Source organism: Ammospiza caudacuta, chromosome 4 (assembly GCF_027887145.1).
Source record: "Ammospiza caudacuta isolate bAmmCau1 chromosome 4, bAmmCau1.pri, whole genome shotgun sequence".
NCBI classification, from domain to species: Eukaryota; Metazoa; Chordata; class Aves; order Passeriformes; family Passerellidae; genus Ammospiza; species Ammospiza caudacuta.
In genome coordinates this window covers 18,377,973-18,391,089 of record NC_080596.1, presented here as the reverse complement: position 1 = coordinate 18,391,089, position 13,117 = coordinate 18,377,973, and the positions used below count along the sequence as shown (strand labels likewise).

Sequence of the window (13,117 nt, the reverse complement as noted above, 5' to 3'; positions counted from 1 at the left end):
TGTCTCTATAGCACAATGCACATAACTCCTGCACCCATTCCCCTTAAAAAAAAGGTCAGAATTTTGCCTTTCTTTCCCAAAATGGTAGCCTTGTCCATATGTTGGTTCCTGGGAGCAGTTCAGCTGCTGTGACTGTGCCCAGATGTGAAGCTCCAGCCTGTGGGACTCTGCACTGCACCTTGAGTCACAAATTTACTTAAATGCATTTTCATTTTAAAAATTTCTATAAATGCCTGAGCTTGTTGAGGAACCTAAAACCCCCCCATGCCTTTTTTTTTTCCTCCACTGAAAAAAATTAAAGTCTCGTACTTCAGCTATATTCTGATCAGGCAATAATGGACACATTTCTTAAGAGTCAGCATAGTTTTCCTTAATGGAGATTGATTCTTATTAGTGGTAAACAAAATATTATTTGTCATTTGGATGTCAGTTTATGTCACTGAGATTAACCTTTCAATATTCCTTCTGAAACAGTTTGTAAATGAAAGCAACTGTGGAATTTCAGATGAGCAAAAAACATCAGGGAAAAAAAACAACCAAGCATGCAACATTTAGATGCATATGTTAATATTTTTCTGCATTGTTTTTTCTTTGCACTTCCAAAAAATCAAGGAGAAAAGGGAAAAGCCAGCACTGTGCATTTCCATTTTCCATGTAGCCTGCTGCAGAAAGCATAATTAATTTTGATCTTTCTGAGTGAATTTGCATTTAAATTAATGTGCGTGGGCAAAGGAAGGGAAAGGGAATGAGGCTCACCTTCTATTCCATTAATAACAGCCACAGACCAGAATACAAAGAAACAAGAAAATAGGTGCTCTGACAAGCCTGGAGCTGGAAGGAACTTTCCTGTGGGGGCCTGCCCTTCATCAGAGCAGGGAGGTGAGGAGGAGCTGAGCAGGGACAGCACGAGGCAGTGGCACTGCAGGGCTGCCCTCACTGTGACACACTCACACACTGCAGGGTGGCAGGGGGTGGCCAGAGCAGCTGGGCTCTGCCCAGTGGGTTTGGGCAGTCCTTGGGCCAGGGAGGGCTGTGTCTGTCACCTGCGCACTGTGACAGAGCTGGGTTTGCTTCATTGTCACAGTCAGTCATGTTCTGGCTCTGAAATGCCAGCCCCAATTAAAAGAGAGATGAGTAATGTATGCCAAGTGAGGATCTGTATTCTGGTAGTTGTGTTTGCCTTTGAGTCTCCCATCTCTAAAGTCTGGAAAGGGTAACAAAGATAATTGTTCAGGTATCAGGGACTGTGAGTATCTGAGCAGGATTCTTTTCCTAAATATAAGCTCTATCAATGAAGCCTTCACACCAACCTGAGAAACTGCACATTAAGAAACACACATTTGCCCAACTAAGTATGTGTTTCAGGGCTGAAAAAGATTCTTCTCTATCTTCTTGCCCAGAATTTGGCATGGGATTTCTAAAAAACACAGCTTAATATTTGGTGGTTTATGGAATCACTCGCCATCTATCTCAACCCATAAATGCTGAACTATCTCTGCTGGTGTGGAGCTGCCAGCCCAGACAAGGTTTTCACTGGCAGCAAAGCAGAGCATTTAAACACAGGTATCTGTCCACCCTTGTGGCCTCAGGAAACACAGGCAGTCAGCTATTAAGGCGTGTCTTAAAATGTTCCTTTTAAAACCTTTGTTCCTGCTCATCCCATGCCAGGTTCTGGGGGAACAAACAGTGCTGTGCCTTGCCGTGTTGTAGATATGCTGTGCTTCAGGGCACTGATAACACTGTTATCACTGCTCCCTGCACGAAGCTCTGGTGTGGCTGCTGCTGCAATCAGCACTGCTGCTGAGTGCATGTAGGTAGCAGCTCTCCACAGAGCTGCAAGAGGGACAGAGAGCAGGGAACTGGTGAGGTCAGTGTTTCAACCCAGTGCTGTTTGCATGCTGCCTGAATGCATTTCAGTGCCAACAAAGGCTACAGCAGGACTGTGCCCCTGCTGGTTTTATGTTCCAGCATCAGAAAGTACACAGTGGTCCAGCAATCACAGCTGATACAGGAAAGATGGCTCAAAATCTCATTTGTGCCTTCCCTGCTGATGTACTGGGAAGAATCCTACCCCAGGCTCTAGCTGTTTCTTTAAAAGCATTCTACAGTCAATTAGCTAATAAAGTATGGTAATTAAGTATAATTTTCTGTCAATATTGACTGTCCAGGGGATATTGCTCTCTCCAGCCACTAAGCTAATCAGGATGCTTTCCCTCACTGACCCCCAAAGCAATGTGGGTTTTGTATCTAATGGCCACACCAATGCCATCAACAATTAACTGAGCACATTTGAATTGACACGATTTCGTCCTGAGAACAAATTAACTTCTCATAAATTCATTGGTAAATTCACCACACTGAAAATTAATCCCCTCTAAGAACAGGGCTAAACTGTAATTTCTCCAGGAGCAATGAGAAAAAGGCAGCAGAGATCTGCCCTGCTCTGGCAGCAGATCAGACACTAGCATGGGAGCCAGAGGCTGTCATGTTCTACTGTCCTTCCTGGGAGAAGCTCATTAGGGCTGGTTTAATTTCCCCATCCCACCATTTTATTTAGGCTGTGGAAAGGCTTTTGTGCCTCAGAAGCACTGCTGTGAAGCTTGAGGGGATCTTATCACTCTCTATAACTCCCTGAAAGAGGTGGTAGGAAGGTGGGGGTCAGGCTCTTCCCCAAGGCAGCCAGTGCCAGGATGAGAGGACATATCCTCAAGCTGAGCCTGGGGAGGTTCAGGCTGGACATCAGGAGGAATTCCTTCATGGAAAGTGTTCTAAACATTGCAATGGACTGCCCAGGAAGGTGGAGGAGTCACCATCCCTGGAGGTGCTCAAGAAACAACAGAACATGGCACTCAGTGCTGTGGTCTAGCTGACGAGGTGGTGATCAGTCAAAGGTTGGATGCAATGACCTCAGAGGCCTTTCCCAGCCTAAAAGTTGATCAGCAAAGTACTTTTCCACAGCTTTACAGACACAGCCCATAAGGGATTTGATTGTGGTGACACTGCTTGGTGAGTTTTCATTCTCATATCTGAGGGATGATGTCTCATCCCAATATGTATGGCAAACACTTCATGGCCTCTGAGCACCTCTGCTGCCTCCCCTCTGTAAATGGGACAGACAGAGCTCATCCAGGCTGTTTGTGCACTCTGAACTTGAAGTCTAATGGCAGAACATAAAAAAAAAAATTGCTTTCCATTAGTATGTATTTAAACCAGAGCAACATACATTGTTCCAGTACAACTCACACATCATTTGTTTCAGCAGTGAGCAATTTTCAACAGCAAATATATTCAATATCATTGCGATTGGGGACAATTTAGAAAGAGGCAAAACTCTGCTACATTATTTTTCCTGTGAATCATTTGTTCACCTTCTTGTCTTTGATGCATTGCTTTCATTAACTTGAAACAGTTGCAAATACCAAATTTTGTTTGAAAGCTTTCTTATTTTGGTTGTTCTTAGGGTTGCTTTCCCACCATGCACAAATAAGAAAATAAAGACAGAAATGGGCTACCAATATGAGAGAGTGCTAAACAAACACAAAACAAGCCACTATCACAGGGTGAGATCTTCCACATGAGGTTCTGAACAGCCCCCCTTGCTCTTGTGCTCACCTGACCCTACCCCTGGAATTGCAGCTGCTTGCTACAGCACAGCTCTTGGCCCCACAGAAGGGAAGGGCTGCAAAAGCACATCCAGGGAATCCATGAGGAAGAGAAGACCTGGGGGAAAGTCTGAACTTAGAAGCTGAAGCTGCTGCCTCTTCTCTAGCCTGCCTAGCAGAGATGACGCCACAGGACTTGTCATTTATTTCTCTTGTTCTCACAGGTTTTTCAGGGAGGTAGGTTCCTCTCACTCTGGTGAGGAGATTCACTTCCACCCCTGTTATCCAGTGCCTGCCTTTCACAGGAATTCCTGGGACATTTCATGAACATCCATTCCAAGCAGCTCTTTGTAAAGCTACGTGCCAGCTTAGGTGTTCAAAAGTGCAGGGACTCCTGTGAAAAACCTGATGTAGATGCAGAGCACATCCACACCCTGACCCTGCCTTAACCAACAGACATCTCTCTTATTAATGGACATGAGATTCTTTTCACACTGATGAAGGCCCACTGGAACTTTTAGCATCCTGAGTTCCTTGAACGAACATAAAGCCCACGAGTCTGCTGGTGAACACCAGGTTAACACTGGAAACGAGTTTGTTCTTCAGACAAAAAACATTAATATCTGAGTTTAAATTGGTGTAGGAGCAGTTTTAAACCCAAAACTACTTTGGCATCTTCTGTTAACAGTTGGGTAGGCTTTAATTCCTCAAGACTGGATATTCCTGGGGTCTGGATTACTTCCATAGGGCCTCCTACTGTAATTTTTCAGTTGCACCATAGGCACTAATATAAGACACATTGTAAATAATAACAGGCAATTCTGGTAAACAAATTTGGATGTTTTTCATCTAGATCTGTCAATTAAATCTACTGTAAAATCAAGAAAAGCAAAGAATGTAGCTATGAAATTTCCTTCCCTTAATGAGGCATTTAAATAGCATCTCACATTTGTTCTCCAATTGTTTACATAGGATGTCATTTGTGATGCATTGTTGGAGCCCTGTAAATCTCAGCTGGGAACAATATCCCAGAGAGCAGGGGGGACAGTTCTGCTTCAAGCTACATCTCAATAGATTTTCTGCCTTTTCTTTTATTATGTTACTCATCTGAAATTATATCTGTAATCCTGCTAATGAAATGCAATAACATCAGATGCAGCAGCTGTCAAAAAAAAAAAAAAAAAAAAAGAGAAATAATGTGAATTTTCATTAAACTTCTTGATTTGATCTCCACTTTTTCCATTGCTGATTATTGCTGGTTTTCTGAAGGTCATCTAATTTCTATAAAGCTTTAATGAATCCTGGCTTTTGTGTTTTAGACACCTTACTCCCTCTGGTTCAATAGGTCATTAAACATATATTTAAGTCTTTCTTTGTCCCAAGTGTTTCTTATGGGATCACAGCCAAAAGAGACAAAAGATCCCAAGGTGGAAGAAAGGCAGGTTAATTATTCTTATTTTATAGATGAGAAAATGAAGCTTAAAAGGAAGAAAGTGTCTAGCACACAACTCACCCCTGTCAATAGCATGACTCCTATTGGTCAAGTCTTAAAGACCTAAGTCTTAAACATCACATTTATTTCAATGCTAATCAGGAGACTTCAAAAGACCCAGGGGACTTTCTGGCTTTTATGATTCTCTTTTGAGGACCAGAATGCTTTAAACATCTGTCTCTGAAAGTGTTGCTTAAAGTTCCCTGTGCCCTGCTTCTAAATCAGCTTGGTGAGCCAAACCTCCAGCATAGTTTCCAAATTAAATAATAAAATATTTTTGCAACTGTGTATGTATTTCAGAAAGCAAAACCTCATGGGTACCTGGTCAGATGCTTTTCAGACTGCTGCACTGTCTCTTCCTCCACAACTTATAGTGAGGTTCAAGTGCTCAGCAGAGAAATGAGCTTGCAGATGCCTGGTCTGGTGCTCACTCTCACTGTTGTTATCTCAGCACCCAGCTAGAAATGTCCAAATGCAAAATCTGGGCCTTGGCAGTGACCAGAGACATGAGTTGGGCTTGAATGGGAGGCTTATGACCACAGCTCAGGATGCACAATAGTGTCTGTGAAATGCACAGAACCTTCTGGAGGGCATATGCCATGGGCTCCATGCATTGTCTGTCCCTTTTGGAACAATTCCAGAATCATTTTCTCTGAAATTCCAACACAGAATGGGGTGTTGGGTGTGTGGTGCCTGAGTATAAGATAAACCTTCATTCACTCTGAAGATTAAAATCATGAGGTTAACTCAGTTTGGCTTCTCCTTTCTTTTAACAGTGTTAGGTCAATGATGCCATTCTCATTTCCTGACTGGCTGTTGCAAAGGAGTGAAAAAAATTCCCATTCAATTCAATTATTTTGACAGCCAAGCCTTCAATTCAGGTCACATGAATCTGTATCAGCAGACAGACTCCTGTATTTTGTATGGAGAGATTTGCACAGATATGTCACAAATAAGCTGAGAGGAGGTCGTCCTCCTGATGCTTCTCCCTGCACAGGATAGAAATTAAACTGCTGGACAGGCTGGTTTTGTGACTAAAACCCCATCCTGAGGCAAGAACTCTGATAATGCTGCACAGGCAGGAAGCAATTTACTCATGGCTGAGATCTCTGATTGTGAGCTGGGAAGGAAGAGGGTAGCAACCAGTTTGAGTTTTGTGGCAGGAGCTGTTGCTTACTTTGTGCTTAGAGCTGGGAAGCAAAAAGTAAAGAATTCCAGAAGATATAAGCCTAACAGTAGCAGAAACAAGAAATTCAAGGAGTTTCTAATAAACTGGGTTGTATTGACAGGTATAGAGAAGTAAAAAGATCTCAGAATTGTGTCATTTGAGGGATACTGAAATTCATAAGGAGCTGCCATCCTATTGATCTTTGCTGTGTGACTAAGACAAAAGAAAAATAAATTATAAATATAGGATGAAATAAATACCGTGTTTCCTCCTAATCTAGTAATTTCCATTTACAAAGTCAACCCAGATGAATGAGCAATTTACACTGATGAAATCACTGTCCTTCTTAGGGCCCATTTGTAATAACTGCCCATCCCCAGCCATTTGCCTTCATTGTGTGGTTTCCAGTTGAGCTGTTATGAATGCAGAGAGGGGAGAATTTATGGAGAACAATACCTGGATGTGACTGCCAACCCAATGTGCTCTGAGAATGCGTACTGGGGATGTAATGCTGGGCCTCTGAACTCTGCAATCAGACACTGCACAGCAGGACATTGTCTGTCCTCTGGAAAACTCCTTCATATATGGATTCTGGGCTAGTGTGAGCTACTTAGGACACAATCAGGGAGGAAGGAGTTTGAGATCTGATAAAAGCTATAGACTTTGTAGCTGCCTTTCTGTCCAGGGAGTGCGTCCAGCTCAAGGCGACTCATGGTGGGATCAGATCATTGCCCTCTTTCAAACATTTTGACTTTCTCAAAGCCTGATCTCCTAATATAGGACAGAAGAAAGATCCCCGTGGAAGGCTCTGTGCCCTAGATAACTTATTTGGGTCTCTTTGGTTTGTGAAACACATGGCTGATTGACAGGCCAAGACTATGAAGTCAACTTTGCTGAGCCATAAATAGCATCATTCAGCTTCTCTGAGTCCCCAGCAGATGTATTCATCGGGCACATGAGTCTCTCCAGGCATCAAAATTGACAGATTTCATTAACTTTCTGCAACCTGAGAATCCAGCTGTAATAGACAGCGTGGAGGAATCAGAGGAAGTGCAGGTTCTCAGCAAGACTGTGTTATCAGACAGTCCTGATTACACAGAGCCGCTAGGCAAGGACTGGCTTAGCAGTCACTGCTCTCCCTGGTACTGCTCTTAATGACTAATCCCCACAGCATCCTCCCTCACCTCTCTGAGCCTGGCAGTTTAACATCACAGCCAGCCTCCAGAAGGGAATTACGGGATGCAGTACAGCCATCCTTTCCAGCAACAGCTCTGCATCTCTCTCTTGTGTGTCAGCTCAGGCCTGGCAAAATCCAGTTATTTCTGGTGCCCTTGCTATTGAAATCCTGCTGCTAGGTGCACCTGACTGCTCAGGTGTCATGAAAACCAGGAAAGTTGCACATTCAGGGCATGAAAACCCTTAGCAGCCTTTTTAGAAAGGAGGAAAGAAAGAGGACTTCCTCCACTAAAGAATTGTTTTTACTGCTTCTTGTGCCTTGACCTCTGCTCACAAAGCCTGCCTTGTGATTTTTAAGTAATGAGGGATTCTCCTCCTTGCTCTTCACCCTGTCAGCTCGACTTCCCCTGTTCTGTGTTGTGAAGATGTGTTTCAGGGTTCTAGGTGAACAGGGACCTGTTGATTTTAAAATGCTGCTCCCCCTGCTGAGCACTGCCTGAACACTACTGATGGGTGATGGGATCTGCAGGGCTGCCAGTTCTCCTGTGGCTTCTGGGAAACATGCAGGATGAGAGCAGTAGGCAAAACCTGGCAGATGACTCCTAACACACTGCCCTACTGTAAGGAGGAGGCTGGAAGAGAGATTAGTCCCCTCATGAAGAATGATTTACACTTTTTCCTTGTCCTCTCTCTAGAGAAAAGCAACAGAGAATATACCAGCAGCATTCCAGGGAACATGGCTCCCAGGATCACTACAGAAATACCTGTAAGGAGCAGTTATAAGATGGTATAGCAGGGTTCTAAAGTTTCATATTGTTCAGAAATTATGCTGTTTATTCTTGAGTGCCATCTACTGACAATTCCTGTCTTTATGATTTGCTTTCATTGATATTGCTTATTTTAAATGCCCTATATAACTTCTGTTAGCATAGATGTTCCTTATTCCCTGAGCACTATATTTCCCTCTGAGGACCAGGATGCCCTTGACATGATGTTTTCTCTTGGACTTCCCTTTTTTCTTCCACCCATCACCAGGCTTCCTCCTTTCCCTGCCTGCTCCTCCTGCCTAGAGGGCCATTTCTGGCCTTCCCATGCTCACCCTTCTGGCTTCAAAATGTATCTGCAGCTGTGCTGTCCCCCTTGAGCAGGAGCTTGCCTCTATCAGTGTGTTACAGCACTGCTGAGATCTTATTTCCCCATTTCCTTTCAGTCCTTCCTCTTCTTTCAAGACCTTTTTCAGCAACTTTCATGCAGTAACCTTGAAAATATTTAATGATCACTGACACCACTATATTATAGTGTTCTAGGAGTATTTTATTTTAGTTATGTGATACTTGAATTAGCATTATTATTACAGTTTTTCATTTTCTATCTGTAAGATTTCCTCCCCCAGCAGTCCAATACATTTTGAAAAGATAAAAATAAATTAAAGGTGAAAAGTTATTGCCAAGGACAAGAGCTCAGGAAGTTTAGCCTACAAAATATTTCTTCCTCCATCAAAAACATAATCTGTATAGATAAAGAAAATGCCAGGTAGCTAACTCATTATAAGCAACTGAGAAAATGGGTCAAGAGACTTTTTTCTTATACACTCAGTTTTTGGCTTGGTTCCATCTCTGCCAGCTAGCCAAAGGAATGAGGAAAATTCTAGTAAAGTCTCCTAGTGCATGGCACCATGCCTCAGACAGCTCAGCACCGTGGCCAGTGATACCCTGACACAGCTGCCACTCAATTTCAGCCAGAAAACATCAAGCTGTAAAAGTGTAGACATTTCTCCACAACAGGCTTATACTGTGGAACTCCTCCCCAGAGGATTTTGATGAGGTCAAAAACTGTAAGTAGGTTTAAAAAGGATTAGACAGATCCATGGTGGGCAGGTGTGATGTTTGCTATTAAGCATGACAGCCTGGCTCTAACATCTGTTCCAGAAAGCTCCATCCTGTGGAGCTGATGGCTGCAGGGGGCTGCAGCAGGGAATCTGCTGTGCCGGGCTGACCCCAGTGGCTGCTGCCCATCCCTCCCATGGGCAGTGGCTACAGCAGCTGGGGGATGATTAAAAACAGCTTCAATCTGGACAGAGCCTTTGAATTCCCATGAAAATAGAACTTTTTCTTAAATGGTTATTCTCCACTGAGATCCCTGAATCTCCAGCAATAAAACTCGGATTGTGCCCCTGAACTCAACACCACAAAAAGCACAAGGTTAGGCCTTTATGGGGCTCTTTCAGAAGAGACAGTTTTGCTGAAATGAGGGCTGAGGAGTATTTCAGTATTTATTCCTGGACTTCTAAATCCATATTCTGCCTTTTGTGTAAACACACATCCAAACTAATATTTGACTAACTTAGAAACTGCTTATCAGTAAGATGGCAAGTGTCACTTGCATCCCATTTCTTTTATTTTAATGACTAACAGCTTGTGCTGCAATTCATAATTCAGTCTCTTTCCTCCTTTCTTGAATCAGGCAGCAAAACCTGATCAGTGACAGAGATGATTCTTGTGAAATTGCTGCACAGGGGTTCCTCTCACTGAAGGGCTGACAAGATACCAGCTGAGGAGAAAGCTTAATTGCATGGGTGATCAAAGGAGAATGTATAAGGCCAGGGAGACTGCAAGGGGGTGTGCATAGGAGAGTGTTTTAATGAGAGATTATAGGGGAACATGTGAGTCTGGCACACACAAAGTGACAGAAATGAATGCATGAGCCAGTACAAAATAACATGCTAACCAAAGGCAGCCACAGATCAGCTTCAGCCCCTTCTCAGCCCTTGCCTAAGAGAACTGCATTCTATTAGCTGTCATCCCACTAACCACACAAAGAGAAAAAAGTGAAGGTTTGATCTTTGCAACTGGGAAAGGAGGCGGGGGCGGGGGGGGGGGGGGGGGGTGGAACCTCATGAGACAACAACATCCAGGCTGAACTGGTAAAGAAAGATCAAAGCAATGAGCTGAACTGAGAAGGGACACAGGACACTGATACAGTGTACTCCTGGGAATGGGATGAACTGACGTAAAAAATGAGAATTTAAAAAGCATTGAAGGCACTTGCCAGCCCTTCCATGTGCTGTAACACACTGCACAGACAGAGGTTTGATTCATGATGTATGCTGTGCTTTCTTCTATGCTTATTGTCTTACTTTATACTCAGCTGCACTTACATCAATGGGGGCACTAGAGGAGTAAGATGCCTCTTAATATCAAAACAGGTGCCATTAAAATGGCTTATGCACAATCTCACATCATTTTAGCACAAATCCATTAAAAACCTCATTACAGTTATATTGGCATAAACCTCTGTGCCAGTGTTCTCCCACTGATTTAAACTGCATCAATATAAACCCAGTTTCAATTGATTTAAGAGATTCTAAGCAGAAGTGCACTGCATTTGACAAACTAATGGGAGGACATACTCTTATTGAAATATTAAAACTTCTGCACTCGATCTTTTCATATTCAGCGGTGTGGCTTTTGAACTTTTGCCATTTTGTATTTTACAGGCCCTTACAGGGAGGGAAAATAAGTAACTTTGGAGCAGTCAGGTTAACAGCCTTTCACTTCATCAGCTGAACCCATGTGCAACCACAGATGCCTTAAGCTTTAGTGTTTTTATAAAGTTATAAGGACACAGGAGAAGCATAATGCTTTTTCTACTTACCCTACTCTGAACTCAAGCATATTAGTGGCTGACAACCCTTTTTTATTTTTTTCCTGTAAAAGGCATCTAGCCTTTAGTTGAGCACACCCCTTTTTTTGTAGAAATAAGGAAAGCTCAGTATCTAAGATGCCACCCGCTGGACCAGGTTGCTCAGTGCCCCATTCAACCTGGATATCAACCCTTCCAGGGACAAGACCTCCACAGCTTCTCTGGGCAGCCTGTGCCAGAGCTTTGCCTCCCTCACCAGAAAGAATTTCTTCTGTATATCTAACCTAAATCCAGATGTTATTTAATCACTCTGAGCTCATGTTCCCCACTACAGCAGCTTTCTGGTCCACATGGTCAGTTTATGACCACCATGAAGCAGTCTATTGTTACTCAAGTTTATCTAATATAACACTGGGAGAAGAAATGCAGTACTGGCCTTGAAATGACACTATGTAATGTTAAAAACAAGATAAAAACTACTGCCCCTCATGCGTTGGCAGTGATAAATTATGCAGTTCTCTCCTTCCAGTCTCTCCCATCTGCAACAGCTACAATAGAACCTTAGTTCAAAAACAGTCCTTATTGAGCTCTGGAGCTGTCAGGCCACTCTCAGCTTTTGTGTGAGATTCCTGAAAAATAAATTTGACAATTTCTCTAAGCAAAATGCCTCTAACCATGTCTCCAGCCTGGTAACCATAGTACTTACATGCTTTGTGGAATTTGTGTTTCACATCAAGAACGGTAGATGCTGGAGGTACCTGGAAAAGAAAGCAAAATGCATGCAGATTAATTCTTCTTTATTCTTTACTTTGGGGTCCTTCTCCACCCCTCCAATGAAGAGATGCTTAAATTTGTCTGCAAGTCCTTCAGGCTAAAATGAAAAAAAACCAGCAAATTTGTTTTCACATGTTGGTATGTCATTAAGGATTGTCCAAATTTGAATTATACATCAACTGGACCACCTCTGCTTGGTCGATGGAGGGGTAAAATCACAAGGGTCAAGAGGGAAAGCTGCTGACCCTGCTTGATGCAGTAATTGCCCCCTAGATCAAACCAGTGGGAAAACTTGAAGGGGGTTTAGCTTTAATGTTAGGTTCAAGCATGCTGAGGTCCATGTCCTAGGGACATGAAAGGGTTCTCTGGAGGGGGCAGTAGCAAAAGTGGTAGGTTCTGTCCTTTCTGCCTGAAATGAGTTTGCTTTTGCATGCTTTTGTTCATTCAAAGCTCTATTTCAGTATATATATTGATTTCTTAATATACTTTGGTACAAATTACCTGAGAAACAGGTTTAGAATTTACTAGAGCAAAATACTTGGATTTGCCTTTGTTCACAAGGAAAGGCAGTGGGACTCCTGAGGAAGTAGCATGGTGAGCTACTTATTAGTGGATTGTGACAATAACCATGCAAACAAGTGGAGAAGAATATAAGAAATTCTCCTAGTAGAGATCATTTAGCACCTTAATATAGGCTGTTTTGTTGAAAAGACAGAGTTTGGAGAATTACTGATGCAACAAAATAAAATTGCTGACTCTAAAGCAACAAATCAGTGCAGAAAGAAAAGTTTACTTTTATGTATTTTTACACCCCACACAAATATACAGTGTGTGTGCTTTTAGTACTTATGAGTAACCCAACTTGCTTCCAGTAATATGAACAGGCAGAAACCTCAATACAGATGTCAATGATCTAAAGATGTAAAATGACACCTGTGCTAAAAGGTGCTTTACTTTTAGTAAAGTACAGATCTTTTCTAAGTTTTATCTTGGGTTTAGATGAGAACACTTTATTTTCCACATTTACAGAAGGTTTCACTGGGCATTTACAGAAACTGCTGTAAATGAAACTCTGCTTAAACCCTATCTTTTCTCTTTGATGTGGCTGCTAAGCAATGCCAGCTCCACCCAAATCAAGGCCTAGACTCCTTGAAACCAAGGATTATCCTTTTTCCCTGTCCCCAACACTCATATTGATCCAAACCATGCTGAACTGTATTAGGCCAGGCGAGAGTCACTGCCCTTGGAGACCCTTTTCTTCCT

At 42.7% G+C, this 13,117-nt stretch overlaps 1 protein-coding gene across 4 annotated transcripts in view; it reads right to left on the bottom strand.

Annotated features, from left to right (window-relative positions):
• TECRL (trans-2,3-enoyl-CoA reductase like) overlaps positions 1-13,117 on the bottom strand; it is a 58,709-nt gene that overhangs the window by 33,355 nt on the left and 12,237 nt on the right. For all 4 annotated transcript variants that reach the window (XR_009274660.1, XM_058803655.1, XM_058803653.1 and 1 more), the window contains exon 2: positions 11,787-11,838. Coding sequence is in view for 3 of the 4 variants with exons in the window: in XM_058803655.1 (XP_058659638.1) it covers positions 11,787-11,838 (52 nt within the window). In the remaining variant the exon portion in view is untranslated. The remainder of the gene's footprint in view (positions 1-11,786; positions 11,839-13,117) is intronic.